Raw genomic sequence first — 25448 nt, 5'->3', positions numbered from 1 at the left:
TCCTGGGGAATCATGAGTAGATATTCCAGTCCAGTGTAAAGGACTATTCACAAGATACAAGCAGCTCTGTATTCCCCGGATCTAATGGGCATGAAGGTAACAACACCCTTGTCATGGTGCCATGCACAAAAATTGGGCTAAGTATTTTTTAATTATAAGCAGACCTTTCTCTTTTCCACAAAGTTCACATTAAAAGAATTATAATTTGATTTTAATACAACCCCAATTGGAGGCTAATTCACACAAGTGGTTGCACCCACAGTTATAGAGTGGCCAAATTCCTACAAGCCACCAATCAACCTGTTCTTTATGGTTTCGACAATGACATGAATGCATGCATCGGCTTTAGAACAGGTGGTTGATCAATAGCTGGCAGGCGTTCATTTGTCCTGTGACCACGGGTGCAACAGCTTACGTTAATTATCCCTACCATTTTTTCAATCAAATATAAAAAGGAATCACAAAGGAATTATGTCACCACTTGTATTTAAAGAAAAGAGAATTTTATTTTTTTATGTAATCAAATTACAATATGAATGGTGCCAAAATATTTGTAAAAGTAAACTACATAAAAATACATAAATGTGACAACAGTAAAATATTCAGCCCAACACGGCAATAACAAATGCAAAATTGGAATGGAACATCATTGGTACAAAAACACTGAAAAGCCAATGCACATTACTAACTCACAATGTACAGTAATCACAATTATTTAGAGGGTCAGTCCACCCCTATATGTGTCCAGAGGTCTGGTAGTGAGATCTCTACTGCTGCTCTGCCATAGCTCCCATGCAAAAGTCTAATTTTGTCAAGGTCAAGTTACTTACATTAGAAATCTTGCTACAGGAAGAGTGGGATTTGATGGCAAGTAGGCAGAAGAAGGAAGATCTAGCAAGCAGCTTTAAGTCAGGACATATGAAAAGCCACTGAGTTGTATTACCCTCTACCATCCACCCATTACCGAAACACTGGGGTAAGTGGACAGCCTCCGAACAATGTTGCAGTAACATTTTACCAGGCAATATGAATTCAGCTGTTACAACATTGCTAGAATAGATCATTGTTCTTTCACTAAAGTCACACTGGAGGAGACCAGAAGCATTCCTTGGCTTTGTCCCCCTAAGTCAACACGAGGGCTGCAACACAAGACAGAACCTTTAATTGTAAGAAGTGTGTATTGACACACTTATATTCTAGTGTGTATTGACACTTATATTCTCCCGCATGGTGTAATACCTCAAATAATAAAATTCAATTCATATTCATTTGCCTTAATGTATATTTGTTCTGCATTTAGACAGAGGCCAAGCTGTCCAGGATAAATGACAGTTACAGGGACTGCAGCCAACCTATCTCTGCTGGGGACGATTACAATTGTCCTCTGTTATTTATGAGATTAAACTTTTTCCCAAAACTTAACCTACCTAACATGCTAAAAACCTTTTTTAATTCACCTTTGAGGTCCTCTGAAATGCTGGTGTGTGGCCTTAGTGTGTTAGGGTGCCATTGAAAGATAAAAGTTGCTTTCCAAAAAAAATGGCTCTGCAATGGGGCACTACATGATATACACCACAATGCATAAATCTACCCAGATCCTAAACCTACATTTATATAGGTATAGCTGGTAAAAGTAGGTTAATTTGCCTTTTTATGTTAGCTTTCTGTAATCTTAGTCTAAATGATGGGCAAGGATGAATGGCACAGTCATTGGACCATGGAATGGCAGCTTGTGCATCTTAGCCATGAAGCCTGGAAAAGTCAAGCCCCCAGTAACCAATGGTCATCTTGTGGTCAATACTAGAGTACAGGTCCACTTTTGGCTGGACAGTCTATAGAAATGCTTCTGGTCCACATGCATCAACATACATCATAATACATACACATATATGGGTGTGGGTTACACACAAATGGGGCACTATGTGCCAAACACTGAGAGGTATTGTGTGTCTGAAGTAGATATGTAGAAAATGAGCTACAAACTAAAAAAATATATAAGTAGAAAAATACGTACATTATCATTTGTTTCTCATGCATCATAAAAAACACAGCAATTCAAAAACTTCAATTATTTGTCTACAAAGAGGAACGTTATTTAAAGCATAAATGTGTCAAGTATTCCTTCACAGTATCAATTTTTATTACAACAGTGATCATGAGATGCTTGGTGCACGTATTTTTTTCCATTGACTTGGCCAAATGGGGTCCCCATCACTGCTCCCAACCTGGCAGTATCTACAGCATTTTACCTATGTATTCTTTATATCAACACGTTTAGTATTTACTTTATATTTACATTACTTTATATTGGTGGTGCATTTGAGATGCCAACATGTGGAATTTATATTATAGATATATAATTACAAAGTTGACTGGTTTCATTGGTCTTATGAGGTTTGGCTATAAAAGGACCTTCTGGATTCTATTCCCATGCTATACTCAGAACCTTGGGTGTTGACATTGAGTCTAGCCCGCCCCTGAGGAGTAACTATGGGGTCAATGAAGGCTCTGGCATTGACCTGTTATGTGGTGGGGATAGGTTCAAAAGCAGCATGGCTTTGCTAATTCACTCAGAAGCCTTGTATGTAGTAGGTGGGGGGCAGATTTGATGCACAGAAAGAATTAGAAACGTATTAGGCAAGGTAGCTACAATTGGCAGTATGGTTAAACTGTACACATTGATGTACCTAACAGGTTTTAAAGTGTTTTATCACATCGTCACATCGTTTTGCCTTGGACCAGCACTTCTCCACTACAGGTAATCTCCTGCTCACAATCCTTGTGATTTATGTTTTTTATGAGCTAGCAGTTACCAAAGTTTCCTAGTCCATTTTGTTGTGGTTTTTGAACTGCAAGCTACCCTAAGCGTGCATCATGTAGGGATAAGTAGTGACATTTTTGTCACTACACTTGAAAAACTACCCACTCTTGTTCTCAGGGAGGTTATAAGCAGCATTGACCATACATATGCTTTCATGGCAGTCTCTGAGATCACTATAAACAAAGAGGTTGATGGAAGTGGCTACAGCAAATGTGAAAGCAGCTGAACAATTGCATCGGATTTGAGTTGAGTTTTGCACTTTACTAAAACACTATTGACAGTTTCTTAAGCTGTATCTAAGTAATAAACAATGGTGTAGTGGTGGGTAAGGTGGGCAAGGGTATGAGACCTCTTCCAGGCAGTGGAAGCCAGAATGGGCCTGGGATATCTTCCCTCAGGTCCTCCACTAGGGAATATGGTGATGTCCCAAGTGGAGGAAGAGTGTACCCAATACGTATAAGTCATAGGAATCATGTCACCATACACTAAGCCCTGTGATGCCATTACTGGCCCTGTCTATTGGAAGCTAAAGGCTCGCCACTTAAAGCCAAATTCTGCATAAAGTGCTTTCAGTTTACAGTATGTGTTGTTAAAGTATATGTGTTTGTTATTATTTCGGTTGGTTTTGAGGCTCCGCAGGTTTATTTGTTTGTTTAATTTATTCATTTATTTCAAGGTAATGTCCAGTCCGGATGGGAGAATGTTATATTATGCAGTTTCGACCATTTGGCAAAGACTCGTTTTTCTGTGATGAACCGGTGACCGCCATACGGAGCGTTCTCATGTAGTATATACTCATCACATTCGTATCTTCCTGGTTCATAATAGTGATAGGGAACCTTTCGAAAGCCATTTGTCCTGAAAAGGAGACAATAAAGGTTCATTTCATATTATATTTTTTTGTTTTTTCTTTTACTTAACATTTTCACTTTCTAGCAGGTAACGTAAGTACTTAACAATGTTTGTTCTTTCTTTACAATCGAGTATATAAGCGTGTTGTTTTTTTTGTACTCTGTTGAAAAGTCATACCTCTGTGAGAGTGTAATATAGCAATAATTACCATTGTTATTGGTCACCACTGCTTGACAGGTGACAGGGGAGTACCCCACAAGGAGTGAGGGGCAGGTGACCCTAGCTGCAAGGAGGTCACCAAGTTTAGCCCCCCGACTCTCCCAACCAGGGGTGACAGGGATCAGATCAGGCAGGAACACAGTGAGTCAAGGCGAGGTAGTTAAACAAGCCGGCGTCATGGAAGGTGGCAGGTCTGGTAAAATGCTGGGGTCAGGGCAGGTGGCAATTAAAGGATAATTTAATCCAGAAAAGCAGAATTGCAAAGAAGCAGGCAGAGTAACAGAAAAAAACTAAGCATCTAGCAACCTGAGCATGGAACTTGGGAGGTTTAAATAAAGGCAGGACAGGATTAAACTCAGGAAACAATCTGCTCATTGGCTGCGGCACAATCTCCAGAATCCCTTTCAGCTGTGTACAGCCTCAGCTTCTGTGCAGGGGATGCCAAGAACAATGAAAACCTTACGGCTAAAGGGAGGCAGGTGATGCTGCAGGATGCTGAACAGACAATCCTGCAGGCAGAGTGGCAACAAACAGGCAGGAATACTAATAGCGGAACTTTGGACCTTATTAATATTTGTTTAAACCTAAATAAGGGAGGTCAGAACCTCACTGTATGTGTTCTGTAAATCTTTGCATATAGTTTCCCTGCTTTAAAAAGTATTGGGTATAATTAGTAATCTGGTAATCTTACGTGCAATACGTGTCATTGATCATTCCATAGACGTGGATTCCTTCACATGCATCCATGGCGAGGATCATAGTGAACCAACCGGTGCTGAGGTACGATCCAGACTGAACTCTGGAAGACAAGAGACAGGATAATATATTTAGTATTTAAAAGAATTATTCTAAAGGTCATTAATGCAAAATGTACAAAAAAGGTCATTAGGAAAACAAACTTATGTTTTTTGGCATAAATGCTGGGCCTTAAAAACATATGGTACCCCAAATCGTCCATATACAACATTTTTCAGGTCTTTGATTTAGAGTCCAAAAATTATTGCTCTCACCTTGGTGTGCCTAATATTTAATGTATTGGGTGAATAATTTGTATGAGTACATGATAAGCATGTTTGTGCCCATTGTTTGCATTTGAGTTTCATATGTGCAAGGCAATGAGGGGCTTAAAAAAAACTTTTAGGGGGTTTATTTATTTAATTAAACACAGGGTTTGACAGTTCTGAAACAAGAAGAGCTCAGAGCTTAGTGTTTCTGTGTTCGTACAACATAGGAATGATCAGTATATGGATGTTTAGTGATCTCATGGGACAGGTAAGCCTGGAGATCAGCAGCGCCTTCCCGTGTATGTAGAAGTGATCAAGCGGCTGTGCAGCTCAAGTCAGAGAAAGTAAAAGAAATATTTCACTTTATACTATAATATTCTTATACATTTATTAAATAGTATGTCAGCAAAATAATAAAAAGAAATCTTTGCATTACATGCATATTTTCACATGTTCTATGTCTTTATTATTACTACAAATACAACAAAAAAACGGTTGATCTGCCGGAAATCCAATGAACTCCCAAGTTTCCATGTTAATATACTAAATAAAATTAGGCTGTAAACAGGCAAATGAAGAATTACGCGTGTGCAACTATATAGCAATACAACTAAATAAGTAATAATACAAGTATATCTAAAAGGCAAAGGACCTTGATTCAAGTGACTACCTTACATTCTTTTGTACAGGGGTGAATTGATATTATAAGGGTAAATGTAATGTAGTTTTTATATGGAGAATTTAGTGACACTTTAGGCAGCGTTTCCTAACTAGGGTTCCTCCAAGGGTTGCTGGGGGTTTCTTGGGCATTGAGCAATTTGCGGCTCTCAGGTCAGTTTTGGGTTCATCAATGATCTTTTTAGTTATCTGTAAGGGTGATATTTTTCATATTGGCTAGCAATGTAACATGCATTCTTCCTACTGACTACTGTGTTAATATTCTGTAAGCTGTGAATATAGTGATTATAGTAAGGGTTTTCTGAAGACCTAAAATGCATTTCCCCATGATGAAAAGGTCTACACATGCTCCAAAAAGCTCTAAAATGTAAAAAGAGAGGTGAAAAAAAAGAAAACAAATTATTCTGTATTTGTGATGTGAGGACACAAGTGGTTAATGGGATGGTGGGTAACATCTGCTTGGCCCCCCTGACCTCATGGCCCATGGACAAGCGTTCCTCTACAGCTGTGAACTTCAAAAATCCCAGCAGCTCCATCCTTCCGAACTCAGAGTTTCTTTACCAGACACTACAAATACATTTTGTACCTTCCTGTAACTGCAGTGAAGGGATGTTTTTCATTCCGCAGTTTAAAAGTATTGCTTCAATCTTCAAGTTGACTGCCGGCTGACACCCAATCTAGCCTGGAGGCTGCAGATCAGCAGGTAAGTGTAGAAATTCTATTAGTTTGGCGACCCAGGGTTTACAACATTCATTTTAAATGGAATCAAAATCCTACACATGAATAGGTAGGCAGGAAAAATGTCCCCCAAACTGTCCTAGTACCAATTACCGCAGCCGTAGAGACAGAAAAAGTTTCCGCAAGCTTGGGGCGGGGGGTGGTGGTGATGCAGTTACAGATCTGGGCTCTACAAAGTGTCAACAATAAATTATAACTGGAATATTGGGATCTGTGTCAGCGGAGGAGACATACGGAGCAGGCATCATGAGGGGCGCTCGGCGAAGCAATGTCTCCGACGCTGAACCCACACAGCTAGCAGGGAAATGAGGTTCTGCAAGGTTAATGACTTGTTTTAGAGACACGATTGCCAAATACATGAGGAGGGAGATAGTGCTGCATAAACAACGGATGTTTTCACTTAGAGGAGCTCTGAAAATGAGATTAGCACATTGATAAAAAAAGAAAAAAATCCCACTGTTGGTGTTTTTGTGTTTTTCTTTTAATTTGTTATACATTGATGTTAAAAAGATTGTACACAGTTCAAGAAAATGGAGGTGTTTTGTTTCTGTTTCTGGAGAATTAGTATATATAGTATAGTACAGACATAAAATTCAAGATACTTTGCATGTAAGATCTTCACCATGAGGCGCATCTAAAATATAGACAAAGATGCACAGCAATTTCATACTTCATCGGAGTAAGGTAAGGACGTCATGGCTTCTATGGGCAACAACAAGATTGGTATTCTCCCCAGCCCCTTTTAGCTGGGCACACCACCCAGCACTTTTCAGTAACCACAACACAGGGGCCACCACCCGCCTACAGCTTCTTCCCAGCTTCAAAAAAATTCTGTGTAGAGCACTGAAGATGTTACAATCGAAATTATATTACGGTGGGGCCATTGCACCTTTTAGCCACCTCCTCATACAGCTAAAGTAGATCTTTGGTAACTTTGCAAGTCTTCCTGAATACACTTCTGACACATGGTTGGGCCATGTTTGTGCAATGTGTGTTTGCATGCCTGCCAGGAGCTCATGCGACAGGTTGATAACAGAGGAGCAAAAGTTTTCACCCCAAAACAGAAATGCCTTACGAATGCGCCTTGTCAACTACATTTCTGCATGGCCATTTGCACAATACTTTTGTTGCTGGAAAAAAAAGAATACAGTATTAGAAAACTTCCAGATTTTACATGGGACACTGGTTTCATGAACTTGCCATCAACTCACAGGGGTAGCCTCTTTATTTTGAGCCCTGGTACACAAGATACACAAGAAATTCATAAACAGTCAATCATAAAAATTTGAATTTGCTAAAAAGGGGTACATACATAGTCTAACAGAATATATGCTGGGATCTCAAGCCCCTTTGATCTTATTGTACATTGGGAATTGCCAACTTTTGAACAGGCCTCAAGAAAATGAATAACAGTATGAAGATGGATTTACACTTGGCCACTGCTCTGATGTATGTAGCACTAAGGCAGTCTATTCAAAATGAATGGTCTGGCAACAGACCACCCTGTACCAAAACCAGACTTGAACTATTATTTCCCACATGGTGCACAACAAAACATGGTACTGTGTCATCATGCATTGCAGTAGGCTGCAATAAATGTGTGTTTAACATATGTTTACAACATATGTTCTATAGATTGCTTAAAGAAAAAGCTGGATGTTTTTTTTAGAAGCATAGAATATATCTGGGTATTAAAGATTTAAAAAATTACACTAGAGACTGTTAATCCAGGGAACATCCAGATTTTTTTTCACCTGTTGGAGCAAATTGAACTGTGCTTGAAGGGTTTTGTTTGCCTTCCTCTGGATCAGCTATGCATACAGGTGGTCCCCGGGTTACATACGAGATAGGGACTGTAGGTTTGTTCTCAAGTTGAATTTGTATGTAAGTAGGAACAGGTACATTATTTTAATAAATGCAATTAGGACAGATGTTTGTCCCAACATATTATTAGGCAGCGTGGTGTCAGTTAATGTATGAAATCCTTACTGTGAGTTAACCACAAACAAAGCAAAAAAAGAAAGAAAAATCTTTATGAAGCCTAGACATTCTTTAACTTCTAGAGCAAACTGTGCTTTAATATGCAAAAAGAAACAACTGCAGATTTTATCTTGGTCATTAAAGAGTTACAAGAGGCTGCAGAAAGAGCTTACCCCCTAAGATCACCCACAAAATCAGCTGTATTTAGCAAAAGATTTCTTCTGCAAGTTATGCAAACCGCCCCCCTCAAGCCTCATCCTGCACACGAGGGAGCAGGGAAGCTCGGTTTGTATATAGGAGCCATCCGTATGTCAAATGTCCTTCACCCAGGCACTACCCGTATATGGTTTTATCTGGGATATCCTGGTTTGTAGTATGTTTATTTCCCTAGTGGTTGAATCTAATGGACCGGAATGTGCTAATGCATGATTTACACACATTACTACAATGCAAATCAACATCCAGATTTAAACTAGCCTTCAGCAGGCATACCAATCTGATGATTTTTGGGCAGCATGAGGCCCCCTTAGATCTTTCCTAAAGCCTTTACCTATTTATACTGAATGATCTCCCAGTCTGTTAGCACTAGAATATTTATAGTTTATGTCTGGCCAAAACATGCTTTGTTTTTCTAGCTAGTTTATTTTAGCTGGTTATTTTTTTGCAACAAGAAGTCAAAACAAATATCCTATAAGTGAGAGAATACCCACGCCATTATCAGCAGAAGTGGTGCCCCATTAGAAGATTCTCCCACCCATTTACTGCATTAATTTCTATCTTTGATAATTGTATGGGGGTTCAGTTTAAGGGCTGATAGTTCTTTTCTAATGATGGCTTTTAACATAAAACCTCCAAGATAGAAATGATAGAAGTAATTTCCTAAAAGACACAACAATGAGGCTTCCATTGGCGCAGGATTTGCACACAGCACACTGAGGTTTGCCATTTGTATGTAGGCAGCATCTGTAAATGGTGTCAAAGGCATTCCGTATTTTTTCATCTGAGTCAGCGGGGTGTTTCAGACAATCGGATGAAATATGTATGGAGAGGAATATTTGCGCATGAAGTTTACAAAATGTAAGCGAGGAGAGTTGTATCAGCAGGATGGCCTCACCTCTGTGTACAATAAAAGAAGCACATTATTACGGGGGAAGATGGTTTATCACACGGATGCCACTCTTCATTGCCTGAATTCTAACAAAAGAACAGCGAGGATAAAATTGGCCCTGCGCTTTTGTCTTACTGAATCTTTAAACAGAGCCTGTCATCCAATAAAAATACTGTTTCATGGAATCCCAATGATGAACACACTACAGAGTGCCTGCCCTAAATTTGCTAAGAGAGCGTCTACTGTGTTTTGCAGCTTGCAAGTGTCTGGGTTTTAGGGTCTTATCATTACTAAACACAATTATTGTGTGACAGGCTAGACCAGTCTAGATTGGGCTAATGGAAACATTTGCACAAACTTTCTTTTATTATTGTATTTGTGCAAAGAGTAAAATCTGACATACCTGTTCCCTACTCTTTTGCCATTTGGCAACACGGCTGGATGGCCAGCTAGGGCTATACTATAAATCCTATACTGGTTTTGGGTCTAGCGGCACAGCACGCATGTGGCTTGTCCTTGAAGGCACTGTGTTGCCCATTGGACGGGTACAGCTGATAGCTGTTTAATGTCTCAGCTGCCCCAGGATATGCCCTCTCTTTCTTGTTTACCAATTTGGCAGCAGAGGTTAACTCCATGACTCTGTCTTTGCCAGGCCTCCTCTGGTCTCTAATTGGTAGCCAAATATAAATTGATCCTGCCTAGTATTGCCAGTGATAGCGTTAACTTCCTCGCTGCAAAAGGTAAGCTTACATCTTGTTATTTATTTTACCAACCTTGACTTGTCCGATCTCCCGTTGCCTGCCACATGGACCTACCCTTGTCCCATTTAAACTCCCCCACTTTCTCTGAGGGTACCTTGCTTGGCTTTTGTCTCTGACCTTGACATGCTCTTGCTTTGCATTATAGTTATTACCATTTTTTTGCCTTGTGTAGTCCTGTGGGCTTTCCAAGATGTCATATTTTGGGCACCTAAGCTCTGGGAGCAACCAAAATCTGGGATGAAGCAACTAGGTCCCCCGGATTAAACAGGGGCTTGCAATAGCATGAGAGCTGTGGTCCTGTGCTATGGATTGTAAACAACTATGGTGCTCTTTTTTACAATACTTTTATACAATACTCTTATGTGCACTTAGCAGCTGAGAAACAGCCTGAGAAGCCCTGGGAACTACCCCCGTCCACACACCCACCCACCCACACATATACCCACCCACACATATACCCACACAATTACCCACCCACACCCACCCACACATATACCCACACATATACACACACCCACCCACCCACACATATACCCACACATACCCACCCACACATATACCCACACATATACACACACCCACCCACCCACACATATACCCACACATACCCACCCACACATATACCCACACATATACCCACACACCCACACATATACCCACACACACCCACCCACACACCGTTATTGCATTATTTGAACTAGGCTACATAATTCCCCTTGCTTCTGGGTTCCTTTAAACAAGCTCAGAGTATTTTATTGAGATTCCAATGTTGTTTCCGAACATTTTTCATGTCCTCTCCATCTACATTGTAAAGAAGGCTCACAAATCACTGCACATTCCAGTGAATTGTACCACTAATCAAAATAACTCAATAATACACATTAAATCCTAATGCAACTACTTATTCAATGCCAGTTCGAGGAAGAACACAGATTCAGCAGATCAGGTAAGAAAAAAAATGATGTACAGCATACAAAAATACAATAAACAGGAAAAAATTCTGGAAAGTAATCTCTGTCTCACTGAAATATATTTCAAGCTTGAATCTTTATAAGTGAAGAAGATGTGTCACATCAAGCAATGCCAATAAAATAGGAAAAAATATTCTAAGGTAGAATGCGGAGCATAATTTCAGTCTTTAAGGCAAAGTGCTGTGCCATTTTAGTGAGACTATTTTGAAAGTGTAACTATATGCAAAATCAAAAGAACAGACGTAAATTCACAGTTGATCCAGAGAAAGATGGTAAAAAATTTTTTATAAAGCATGGTACAATTTGCTCCAACAGAGGGAATAAATTCTTCTAAAGGCAATTGTATATTGCCTAAATCATGGTTTCTCAACCAATGTATCACCAGAGATTGCTTGATAGGAGTGCACCTATCAGCAAAATTTTTACTTTACATAAAAAGGCAAACAATCCTTTTAAGATAAAAATTAATTTATTAAAAAAAAAAAACTTCTCAAAAAAAGGTGAAGCTCCCCCCCTTCCATCCTTACTACCGCGTCAGTAGAGACAGAATGGGAGTGCAAAGCCTTCTGGGATACCAACGTCACATTCTAGGAGGTTTCTGACTGCTCCTTCAGCACATGCCTGCTCTCGGGCATGTGCAGAAGGGTTTTATTTCCTTGATCGGTTCTTTTTCCCCATTTGGAGCAGCCAGAAGAAGGAAGAAGACAAAGGAAGTTAGCAGCGCCCGGTGACATCCTGATGCAATGACAACTGTCCAAGAGAGAATTTTCCTTTATAGGAAAAATAGTTTACAGTAGGGGTCTTCAGGTATATGTAGATATGTATTTTTTGCCTAGCCTCGTTTCTAATAGTTAAAATTTGGGAGAAGGGGTAGAGGAAAACGACAGGCAGTAGGCAGGAGTGATAAACAAAAAGTGCTTTACTGTAGTAATTTCGTAGTCCTATTACTAACATAGACCTACTGTGCTAATTGTGTTTGATAAAAGTTAATACTCATTAAAATACAATTGCTCATATAATACCGTGTTCACAATCTCACACGGATATTTAAAATTCTATAGATATCTCAATTACCAGACGCGTTTCGCCCTAAGGCTTCTTCAGGGGATGTTTGAGATCAGAGTAGCAGAACAATCATGATGAGTGGAGTAAGAAAATAACATGTAGAAATATCTATGTCAAAGCATCCCAACAGTGTTAACTACAGATCTAGATGTGTATAATTGTATGACGATCAAGTAGTGGAGTATATACCGTTGTTGATTAATTATTTGGTTTTTAATATCATGCTCAAGTAGTGTATAGAAGAAAAAGGTTTTGCCTGAAAGGTATGTAAGTGGTGAAACGGATTTGAGAGGAACATTCCGTATGTGAATGGTTTAATCCTATATTAATGTCTTTTGTTTATGTTTGAGGAGTGCTTGGTTGAGATATATGACGTATTATTAGGTGACAGTTAGAGACTTCTGCGAATTCTTAGTAAGATCACTGGATGATGTACGGTAATTATTGTCAGGGTCCCTGGGTTGTTGAACTGTAGATAAAAAGTGTGGGGCTATCCACATGCAGCTTACTTGTTCAGTCGTTGGTGTATGGTGGGTAATGAAAACTCCACATTTGATGGTTGGTCTATATAGGGTACGAGCGAAATGTCAGCAGCCAGTCTCAAAAGATAAGAGAATTTTCCATTTTATAGATATTTCCCTTGGTGCCGGGTGCCACCATCTTCTTTCTTCACTTCCTTCTTCTTCCTCTGCTTCTTGGCACGTCACCTAATCCCACACTGCGCATGTGTGAGATTGTGTAATGTAGCCCGCTGAAAAGGGAAAAAAAGAGAGTCGATCCCACCGTCCTTGCGTGAGATCGGCATTTCTTTCTCTTAATAGAAAAAATGCCCCTTCTGCGCATGTCTGAGATTAGAGCATGAGCAGAAAGAGCACCCAGAGCCTCCCGGGATGTGTGACGTAGGTATCCCGGGAGGCCCTGCGCTCCCATGAATAAAGAAAACCTTTTCAACTCTATTAAAGCAATTCTCAGGTTTTGTGTTTAAGATACAATTTAGAGTTGATAAATATAAATCTGACATGCACTGAACTATTCCCTAGTGGATAATCTTCCAGGTCCATGGGTTTCAATGGTAAGAATTGATTCTCCACCAGGAAATGTCTCATTGAATGTCAGATTCACTGTTATATAAAGAGATCCCTATCTCACCAGCCGTATCTATTAAATAGAAATCATATCTTGCAACACAACGCTAATCTTTCCTCTGGAGACTCACAAACCACCAGCTTCTCCCTTAGCAAGAACTGTTTTTGTGTAATGTTCAGTCTGCACCCTTCTAGACACTTTATTTGATTTTCCCAGTATTCCCATAATCAGAATTTGCTGTTTCCAGACAGGTAAATACATCTGATTCTATTATGTGGATGGTAACAAAATTTTAATTGGAAAATAATGTTGAATTTTTCCCTCGGGCATAAAAATGCCGCTTTTGGAGAGAACAGTGAAACGTTTCATTCTAAGTTCTGCTTTTCAAACTTATGAAAAGCTGATTTTACACAGCACTGTGGTGAAATGATACCCTGACAAGCAACGCTCATTAAAAGAGCATTATCTGCTCGCCCTGTGATCTACTGTAGGAGCTTACAAGACCCTGGAGGATTTTTCCTGCATCTTCTACAGCGATATATTTTCTGGAGAACATATAAACATATCAGCTGGAAAAAAATGAAAATTCTTTATTTTTGTAATTAGTTTAAAGAATACAGGGAGCGCGACGAATTAATGCGTGACTCTGTAAATTAAAACCAGGCAATAATTATTGAATGAAAAATTATACATGTGAGGTTTGTGTGGGAAAGGACAATAAAACAATAGGCAGAAATAGCAACATAGGCTGCTGATGGTTTGTTTTATATATTAGCAAACTTCTTTATACTTGCAAATGATAAGGGATTCTATGTTAAAGTGTACCTGTACTCAAAAAGTAAAGGCTTTCATTCTTATAAGGAACACTTACAAATGTTAATTGTGGATAAGCAATACCCTCAAATATTTACATTCGGGCTCTATTTATTAAAACAGGCAATATGAGATACCCTTATACCTTCAATTACTGCCATTGAAACATATCGACCTGGCAGATTCCCCAAAGGGAATGTCTGATTCCATTTTGAAAATAGAGCCCTTAGACTTAAGTTTCTTCAAAAATAGCATTGCCCTTCTTAAAACATAATTTACATAAGCAATCCTGTTCCTCTAGCCCAGTGTTTCTCAATCAGGGGTCCTTCAGAGGTTTCCAGGGGTTCCTTCAGCAATGGGCAGTTAGTGACTCTCAGGTCAATTTGACTGATACCGATGACCTTATTGTCCATCTGTAAGGGTGACATTCTTCCCACTGGCGTGGAGTGTAAGAGGAATTCTCCTTAATGACCACCACACTAATCTACTATGAGCCGTGGATGTAGTAATTATAGAAGGGGTTCCTGGAAGAACTTTTAACTAAGTTAAAATAGTAAAGAAACACTGGTTTATCCTCTAACTGAATCTGAACTTAGACTATGTTTGGCTATGGTTAGGTTACTTCTTCCTGATGCCAGAACTGCTTTTTTGGGTGAGATATTACCCCAGCCCAATACAGAATGAATTGGGGAGGCGGTGAGAGGGTTCACTAATGATATCAAATGTGCAAATGTTGGTTCTTTAACAACCAGCGCTAGTTCCTGCAGGGAATCTGAACCTAGCCTAAGTCAATCATACTTAGAGTTAGATTCGGAGATGTCACTACTATGCTGTTGACTGTTTTTCTCACTGGAGGTGAAGCTGTATCTGAGCACCTGTAACATCAGAATCTCCATGTTCCTGCTTCATCCATTTTGTTGATCTGTGCTTTTCACTCCTGTTCCTTCTTAATGCCTCCTCTACTAGTCATTACGGGGACAAGTTATAGATCAGGAAGTTAATACAAAATGAGAAATAATCTGTAGGTCCCAAGGAGAAGATCAGCTGCAGATAACCTAAAGGCAATAGTGGCGATTGGCCTTATGACCTACATTTAATAATTTTTTGGGGAAATTAGAGGGCAAGGCTACAAAAGTCTTCTTTTATTAACCACTGTTCATTTTCAAATGGTCTAAATGTTTTTTCTTTTTTGGGAAAGGGTATTGTATTTGGAGAACAACTAAGTCCGAATTGAATACTGGCCATTACCAACTTGGTACACTAAGGGTTTTAAGGCCTGTGGGTCATCTGCTGACCAAGACTCATTTGTTGAATACACCAGGATGCTAAGACAAAGTTGGATGTGACTGTTGGAACCCCCCATCCTGCTACATGGTCATAATCAAAAGTGGTGACCCAAAACAAGTGAACATTAAGGGCAGCAATTCCATGAGGTTACCAGGAAGGCAGATCATGTCTGCATATAGAACTATGGCATCTAGCTCTAGCTTTAAAGCATGCCCATTATGATTCATTTATTTGTAAGGATGTCATGCCCAGCTGTGCACTACAAGTTAACGTTTGTCCTAGACAAAATTTACCATTAGTCCATCCTAGGTCCTGGAAATCGACGGTCAAATGCCAAAATTTCAATCTAGATGTTTTTTGAGGCCACATTCTCACAAACAAATGACATGTGTCTGACACAACTAAGTTGTTCGCTGAAGAGCATAAGATGCTGGTAAAGCCTTGTGCACTCCAAATGCAACAAAGGACAAATATAGCTGATATATTCGTCTAACAATGTATTTAGAAATCAGATTTTTGATATGTCATCTGATATTTTCAATCATATTTGAAGAAAGTGAATTGACCCTGTAGACTTCAGTATAATAAATGTACCATTGTAGCTCAGCATGGTCAAGTTTTTGTCTTTGTGAGCAATGTTACCAAAACATACATTATAAAAGACCCAGTTCTCTGAAATGCATGAGCTTCACTGTTCAAGACAAATTGAAAATGACTTAACTGAAAATCTTTTCACCTTAAATTTGGATTTGATGGATGATGCTGACATGACTTGACCCTATCGATTTGCAGACCAAAGCCTTCTATAAGCAAAGATTCTTTTACCAAGCTTTTGACAAATTTTGGTGCTCACAAAAAAATGCTTTTCCAGTTTTGACACAAAAAGCTCAAGCTGCCTTAAACCCGATTGGAACAGCTTGCCTCCATAAATGTACATTTTCAGTACATGATTTAACACTTTGAAAACAGAAGTAACTATTTATATGGCTAAAAATCTGCTTAATCATCCCATTATCAACATGATTATGGGAATTTCAGCCAAGTCTTCCTCCATTAGGATTCTATGGGCCTGATTTTTTAAGCTTCCCAAAGCAGGAGAGGATACACCTTTATCAGTGAAGTTAGGTGATCCAGCAAACTTAGAATGCATCTGGTCGAGGATTGAAAACATTTGCTAACAAATAGCAAATTACTTTTAGGAAATCCATTCCAGGTTTCCAGGAAAGTGTATCTTCTCCAGCCTTGGAGAACTTTAATAAATCAGGCCCAATTAATCAGGGAGCTAAAATATGTATATAAAGTTTCCCCAAACATTACAGAACTGGAAAAATTAAAGAGACTGCCCACTCCTTCTGACTTAAGGTTAAAACTTTTGGATAGGCGTACATAAGCATGCAAGTACCACTCAAGCTATGCTCTTCCCAGCCACAGTTGACCTCCCATTTACTGCTGTGGCCGCATTAAAACCAAACAGCAGTACCTAAAAATAATGTATACCTACACTTGGCTGTTTTCTCCAAAGCAGTTGTGGGTATCCAAAAAGATAATATTCCTGATGCTCGTTACAGAACTTAGTAAGACATCCAAGAGCAAGTATGTGTCTTCTAGGTCCAAAGATCCCTAAACTCAGATAAAATGAATATCACTCTGGCTCCCGTTCTGGCTACAAAAAGCACAATTAATTATAGCTATTAGCAGCCAGAGGTCACTTGGTGGTTATAAACCTATACACAGGGACAAGGTATCACAGTATCGGTTAGGTAAGATGTGTGATGGTGTCTATATTGCCCAGTTGTCATGCACTTAAAAAGCTCCAGGAAAGTTAGGAAATGTAGGACTATGGCTTTGGAAAACTTTAAAAGGAGGCTAGGGACCTGGAGTTTAGGGAAGAGTGGGGAGGGTTTCTTGACCACCTGCTCCAAGTCCAGGTTTTTCTACCTGTGCAGGGTGAGACACAGGTGTGTTATTTAGGCTAGTAGGTCTAGGGAAGGCTAAGCTTTGTATCAGTTATTTCTGAAGTTGGGGACAAATGACACTATTGTTACTGGGGGAAATTACCCAAGATGGTAAGTTGCCCTATGTCCGTTTGTCTAGAGTAGACAGGGCTACACAGTGAGGTAGCCAGGAGCCACATGGCTAATATTTATTTTACTGTTTATGTGTTGTTTTGGGTGACTTACAAAATAAACCACAAGCTTGAATCTTCACCAAAACTTTTGCCTAGTAGCCTATTACTGCATTGCAGTCCCTCATGTTGGCGTGTTGGGTATCTCATGACACCTTGACTATATCTCATGATATTTCCTGATGGGATAACTCAAGGACTCACTACTTGCTTTGACCATTATTTGGAAGAACCCTTGGATATGGTAATTTATGTTACATGTTTTTAATACACCAGGGTCCCTGGGACTGTTCTTTCTATTACGAGGAGATCTTTGGGTCTCTGAGGAATTTAAAAAAAATCCCAGTGTCTTGTCTTTCAGTAGTTGATCTGTCAGTATTGGGTAGACTAGTAGGAGTACTACAGTTTTACTCTAATGACCTCCTCCTAGGTCTTATACTCAAGTGGCCTTATTTCTTTGATATTTGCTGTACTTGCTGCTGGGAGCTGCATTTCTACTTTATCTCCCATGTAGGTTGTTGAATCTTGGTTCCTGTTGGTTTGCCTAATATATGGCCTCTTCATAGGGTGAATGAACATCTTTCACACAGGCCAGCCTGGATTTTACCAAGGGGGGCAAAACAGCCTAGATACAGAAGAGCTGAGAAAGGCAAATGAAAGACTTTGGGGAGTTGGTGGATGGTGAAGACAAAATTTACTTGAAAGCCACCTAGTGTGAAAAAACAGCAGTATGTGCGGTTACATGGTTAACCCACCATGTCCTAAAATGAAATTTCTAGGTCAACTTGAATTTGAAGGCACAGCACATTATCAAAAAACGGAGAATGAAACTGAAGTAGAGCAGAAATGAATTAACTGTGCTCATATAATCGGAATAAGAAGATTCGCCAGCACAGAAGTTATCCTGCAGTGGAGCTTGATGATGTCCTCAAGGACACGGCAAGTTACTCAATAGGCCTCATATCCGAAGAAGATTAAAATATGCTCAGCACTCCCTCCTGTTAGCAGTCTCCATTCCTTCACTTCGCTAAGCATTTTTTTCTCTGTAATATTAATATTTTTGTGATGGCCTGATATAATTATACAGTGCCATCTGTAGTGATTCCTTGAACAAGCGTTTCTCAAGAGATGAAAAGAGCTGTTTACGGGAGTCCTTCAGGAATTCTACAAGGATCTTCACTCATCTGAAAAAAAAAATCACATCCCCATAAAGGACAGATAAACTAGAAAACACAAGCCACTCTGCCTCTAAGATGACGTGCTTAGAAGCCACAAGCTCACCTCCTTTTAATTATCTGCCAGAACCTTGAAAGCATCCTGCTACAAATATTGATATAACTCAGTGATTATCGTCTTACTGGGTTTCAATTGTGTTCCAGGAAAAGCTTTCTTCTAAAGCCACTTGTTACAAAAGAAAGAAATCTCTTTATAAAGCAGAATGAATGGAACATGGAGTGTTATGTAAGCTAAATGAGAGACAAAGAAAAACTCCACTTACTGTTTGCACGTGAACCAACCGTAATAACGCAACCATGTTCCAATATCAGAAAGTGGTTAAACACTCAGGTTTGTAAAAAAATGGCAAAAGTGCAAATTCTGTGATCACTGCCACTTTTCAGCCACATGTTCATTGTGTTTGAATCTGATGTTTGAATTAATATTAGGAGGTGATTATGTCTTTTGAATATTTTTAAATGTATATTTGAGATCAGCTTAAAGTTTCCATTCCTGAGGGTTGTAAACATATCAATACATTTTTATTATGGTTCATGGTTGTATCAAACATACTCTTTCTTTACCTAAAACATATAGGCAATATGTAAACATGTAAAAAATAAAGAGCTGTTGGCCATACACAAACCTTGACTTTTTGTCATAAGTCAACAGCTAAGCCCTCATCCTCCATTTCTCACCACTTCCTGACCGCTGACCTAGCAAGGAGCATTGACACATTGGGTATGATTTATTAAAGTTCTCCAAGACTGGAGAAGATAGACTATCATGTGAGAACCTGGGTGATCCACCAACCCTGAAATGGATTTAGTCAAGGATTGAAAACATTTGCCAAACAGTAGGAAATTATATCACCTGAAGCTCATTCCAGGTTCTCCCATGATAGTCTATCATCTCCAGTCTTTGGGAGCTTTATTAAATCAGACCAATTGATTGTTGTAGAAAGAAAAAAAAGTAACTGCAACGTAGGCTATAGTAGACATTATAGCTTCAACTTTTCTATGTTATACATGGGGCAAGCTTGTAGCACCCCATAAACATCTAACATGGTTAGAAAGCTACATTGATTTTACTGAAAAGATACCAGCCTCGTCACCTGAAGTGCCTGGCACTTGCATGATTGCCTGGTATGTATATATAGGAACATAACTTAAATTTCATAAACCATTTCCTTTGTCTTTTAATTTTAACTTTCTACCATTGAAAACATTGAATTTAAGTTCCAATTTTTAGTGAACCTTAATCAAAAAGGAAACTCGACAAATGATAATTGTGCCCAAATATTACCCTTCAAAATATCCCCCTTGTTTAGAATTACTTCTGAACAACAGCATTGCACTTCCCTGCTAGTTTCACCAGAATTGGATGGAGATTTAGCGATGTAACTTGCGTGCTGTTCACTGTTCTCGCTGGAAAGAAAGCTGTACCTGAGGACCAGCAATGCAAGGATCTCCCTGCTGCTGCGTCATCAGTTTTGCAGATTTTCTGCTACCATTCCTTCAGCTTCCTAAATATTTTTCCACCAGTCCTCAGATCATGATGATGGGACAGGTCTGACATTAGGAAGCAATGTCCTGCAATTCTATGAAAATGATTACCTCCACACAAAGATACAGAGAAGAATAAGCATGGAATATCAGTAGCAAGTAAAGATTAGGTGCAGGAAGCCTACATACAATGGTGGTGACTGGTCATTTGCCCTTGGTTGCCATTGTTGGGCACAACCTTGAATGCTGTTTGCAATCTAATGTCCCTACCACCTTAGGAATAAATAATGCTTGATCCTCCACAAACCCCAACAGCTGTACAGACTCCGTGCACATATTCCCTGCTAGCTTCTGAACCAAAGCTGGGGCCTCAGCAATGCTGGGCAAATTCCCCACACTTGTTTTAAGGCTTCTTTAACAAATGGACCATTTTGTAACTAATTTTACAATATTCAGTAAACTAACCAAACTGATACATAACAACAAGGGCTGGAAGGAAGCTGAAACTAATATTGATTACGTTTTATGTCAAATGTATTGATGATGTGGATAGAGAAGTAAGATGAAAGTATAATCCATTAATGTCTCACATCTTACAATTACTCATTAATGAGCAATTAATCATACAACGTGGATAGATGTGCTACACCGCTGCCACCTAGTCATCAGCGAACAAGTTTATCCTTGTCCAAAAGTATTTTTACTGCAGATTTGGATACTAAATAGAAAATATGGATTTTGTAGCAAAAATACATTTGTGCAAATCACCTGCCTATCGGTAGACAAATCAACCTAATTAGCACCCCCTCCCCCACTGCATTTAAACGAGCACCTTGCACAAATATATTTTTACTAATAGATTTCATGCAAGGAAATATCCGTAGCTGCGTTCATGGCTGGAGGCAAACTTAAGATTGTGAAAGCTTCACCTTTCTGTCCCTTATCAATTTCACTACAAGCATTATAGCTGCAGGCTAGGCGCTTATGAGGCTTGTGACTAGGTACTACAGACAGCTTACACTAATCTCAGGTGATGCTTTTTCCGTTTTATATGTTCTAATTTAGGTGCTGAACGCTAGAGCACAAAGAAGTAGAAAATATTAAAAAGGATACCAAGCCAACAAGTTAACCCCAGGAAAGCATGCTACAAAGTAAGAATCTACCTTTCCAATTGTAGTATTGTAAGGGCCGAGTCTGGCCAATCCTGATGGTGGTGGCAGACAACGTTTTCTATGGAGTCACTAATAATGCTGTACCAGTAAAATGTTGTTCCCTCCATAATGAGAGAGATTCTTCAGCATTCCCAGCCAGATGGGGAGCGATTTCATTACGGTAAGTGCTTCACTTATCTTGGTGATTCTACCACTAGTGATATGGCATTAGTGTCAGAATTGCCCCTATGACTTACCCCCAAGGTGGAGCCAACAATGGTGGGCTCCATACATATTCATTAACGGCCTCTTCCGATAGTACTTTGTTTATTTGGTGGGGGGGGGCATATTTTTATTTATTTTATTTCCCATATAAATCTACATCTTGGTTCCTTGCTGGCCTGTTCTTGGCTTGAGGGACTCCTAATTCAGCATTACAGATGGGACAGATCGGGCTGGTCTCTGACAGTCCCCTTGAACTGATTTCTCTGCTGCTAATGCTTCTTCTGGATTCAGAGGGGACTCCATCACCAGACAGCAAATAGGAAGCATCTGCATAAATCAAGCAGTGAAATGCAGTGGTGGATGTAGCCAACAGTGGGCCTCCTGGAGAATTGACCTGGATCCCCCCTGCCAAACTGACCTGGGATCACCTGGGGTCCCCAGTTGGCTGGGGGAGTGGAGTTTTGAATCCTTTTGCAGCGGCACTCTTTGCAGCAGGTTGTGGGCAACTAAGGAAGAATAATTAAGAACCTCTATTTCTGTATGCAGAACCTACTACAGGTAGTCCCCGGGTTAAGGACATCCGACATACGGACGCCTCCTATATACAAACCGGGCTTCCCTGCTCGCTGGTGTGCAGAACGGAGGCCTGAAGAGGAGAGGGAGTGGTTTGCATGACTTGCAGAAGAAATCTTTTGCTAAACACAGCTGAGGTTGTGGGGGGAACTCTTTCTGCAGCCTCTTGTAACTCTTTAATGACCAAGACAGACTCTGCAGTTGTTTCTTTTTGCATATCAAAGCACAGCTTGCTCCAGACGTTAATGAATGTCTGGGCTCCAAAAAGACTTTTTTTTTGCTTTGTATGTGATTAACTTACAGTGAGGACACCATGCTCCCTAATATTATGTTAAGACAAACATCTGTCCTAGTTGCATTTATTAAAATAATGTACCTGTTCTGACCTACATACAAATTCAACTTAAGAACAAACCTATAGTCCCTATCTTGTATGTAACCCGGGGACTACCTGTAATGATTTCCTCGCTCATAACCTTATCACATGACTGGAACTCTCTTCCTATTCGGCATGCCCCTACTTTCTGCATGTTTAAAAGAGCCCCAAAAACCCATCTTTTCAAACTTCTGTCTTTAAAAATCACCTCACTTCTTACCCCCCATTCCATATCCCCCCTCCAATTGTCTGATACTTCCCCGCCTCTTGGAAATTTACTAATCTTAGATAGTAAGCTCTTCTCGGCAGGGTCCTCCCCTCCTCCTGTATCATTGTTCGTATGTTATTTGCAAACCCTATTTCATGCACAACGCTGCATAATATGTTGGTGCTACATACATGGAGGTGGTAGGTCATAGGGGCCCCTGAGATCAGCCTAAACCAAAAACTCTAAAGTGTATCTAAAACCAAAACATTCTCTTTAGGTTTGGAATTGTTAGGGGATTGTTAAAGCCCTTATCAGTATTTTATTTCTCCTGTGGGGAGAACTCCCTTCACTTCACTTCTTCTCATAGGCTAATAAAGGGGGTGAATCTCCCCCGTAGGTAAACAAATGGCAATTTTGTGAATTACCCTCCACCGCTTTATATAAATGTTTCACATTATATTATTGGGCACACTGAATAATAACAGAACCCTTGCAAACATTGAAAAAACAGAACATGGATATAAGGAAGAAGGATTCTAATTGGTTGCTGCAGGCAATGGCTCCACTTTTACATCATTTTTCATAACTTAGTTGCATGGAACACTGCGTGAGAACCATCAATAGTCAGACTGGATATATCTGCAGATGGACTTCCATTGCTGCGAGCAAGATTTTAGATTTCCTTCCATAACGAAAACTTCAAAAGACTACAAGAAAAATGAACAACAATTTTGTAATGAATTCAATTTACAACGTTGATTATATTACTGTCCCGCCTCACAAGAAAATGAACATTGAATGATGGAATTCCACCTATCCGGCAAAAAACATATTGAGCGTTATGGAGGATGATGAATAGATCAGCAGATTATTAAATAATATATATTACATCATATTTACATATTACATTTACATATTCAATGGTGTATTTCTGCACATTTGGATAGCAACCTAAAAATAATGTTTCTGCATTTCATTCCAAAAAGCCAACCATGGCTTTTTATTTATAGAATGCATCTTGTTGGTGTTGGAAAACTGCTGCATGTTTGACTTTTATGACTGATGGACAAATGGTTGAGCCTTCTTGTTTTATAGAAAACAACATGAACACGAAAACAGGAAATTACAATATAACTGAGTAGTTCCACTAGGAAGAATATTATATTATACAAACTTTAAACATAACACTATAACTAGGTAGCAGAACCACCAATCAGAGTGTAGTATATGAGAATGGTTGTTGCACTGATGCCTGTATAAACAGCATGCTATCAGGAAAATGTTAGGGCCCTAAGACGGGAGGACAAGAATTAAGGAGACCAGTTGTCAAAGAGACAGGAACACATAGACAGTAATAATAACCTAATTTAGTTGCAGTCAGAATCCCAGCTGAAAAGATTTTCCATCACTTACTAACAGATACTATAGGATAGGAGTAAGGGAAACATAAGACGATTGATGAGGTCTGCACTGTAAGCTGTTAGAGCACAGTGGGGGACATTTATCAATTCTATTGCACAGCCAGACATTGCTAAAATGGAGCAGTGAGACAATTTTAGACAGACTTGAGTCTCATTCATTAAGTTGTTCTTCAGCTGCTCTAAAGTAAGGTCGAACAGCCCAATTCTGTGAAATCATTGTGGTGGCAGAAAAGACATTAATGAGGAAGTTCCATGGAAGTGCACTTTAAATTTCTATCGGTTCCATCTGCCAACTAAGTGTTCCTGTGCCATTGTGAAGGTTTATATAAGCAGAGTCTCATCGGCCAATCAATACTTAACCATTCTCCTGTAAATATATGGCACTGCAAAGGTGACCCATACAGAAAGCCATTGGCCAAGTCATTGCTGAAGCTCAACTTATCTTAGGGAGGGAAAGCATTAGCCATCCTCCTCTATATATACGTCACTGCAAAGGTGAAAAGGTGTCTCATACAGAAATCCAGTGGCCAAGTTATAGCTAAAGCCAAGTTTAGATGAAGTTCTATGTTCTGCATATAGAGTAAATTAGATTTTGATCATCATGGTTTTGTAACAGCATTTCATTCTATTATATGATCGTTGTAAGCAGTGAAACTAAAGCAACCATCCTAATTCTCAATATTGGCTTTTTTTTGCCGTAATGTGCAAGCATGAACAGAATATTTGCATTAATTTGCAAAAAGGGTGAAAAAGAGTTGGACAGGTCTAAAACTCTAAAGGAAAACTACAGCAGAATAATGCCAGCCCCTGACCACTTCTTCCCATTGAGTGAAAGTCTCATCTCATATGATAAATCCGATGCACACCTGTACAAATCTGTTGACTTGGTTGTACAAGATTTAATCAATGAAATTGCAACACATACTAACTCTAATGTGAGATTTTAATGATTAAGCTTTAATGTATATTTAAGAGACTCTGGGCTCTTGTGGGAATCTTGCAGGTCCATGTGTTTTAATGGCATTAATTGATTCTCACCAGGGAATATTTAGGGGAATGTCAGATTCCCTGTTTTATAAAAAGAGCCTATTATCATACTATTCATTTTAACAAAACCCTTCCCATAATATTACATGTGTGGTTAATATTTTTTATGCATGTAGTTTTCCTGTAAAAGCCTTTTATATGTACAAATCCAAAAGTCCTGAGAGAATTACTGGGAACCACCATCTTCAGTATAATACTGTAAAATCTTTGCTTGTACTT

At 39.3% G+C, this 25448-nt stretch overlaps 1 protein-coding gene across 1 annotated transcript in view; it reads right to left on the bottom strand.

Moving 5' to 3' along the window:
• Positions 1–481: 481 nt before the first annotated feature.
• ST6GALNAC3 (ST6 N-acetylgalactosaminide alpha-2,6-sialyltransferase 3) overlaps positions 482–25448 on the bottom strand; it is a 211776-nt gene continuing 186809 nt past the window's right edge. The window contains exons 4-5 of the mRNA XM_072419495.1: positions 4584–4691; positions 482–3679 (exon numbers count right to left, since the gene is read on the bottom strand). Coding sequence (XP_072275596.1) covers positions 3493–3679; positions 4584–4691 — 295 coding nt within the window. The 3' untranslated portion in view covers positions 482–3492. The remainder of the gene's footprint in view (positions 3680–4583; positions 4692–25448) is intronic.

Source organism: Pyxicephalus adspersus, chromosome 8, assembly GCF_032062135.1.
Source record: "Pyxicephalus adspersus chromosome 8, UCB_Pads_2.0, whole genome shotgun sequence".
Taxonomy (NCBI): domain Eukaryota; kingdom Metazoa; phylum Chordata; class Amphibia; order Anura; family Pyxicephalidae; genus Pyxicephalus; species Pyxicephalus adspersus.
Note: the sequence above shows the minus strand (reverse complement) of the source record. Positions and strands in the feature narration are given on the sequence as shown.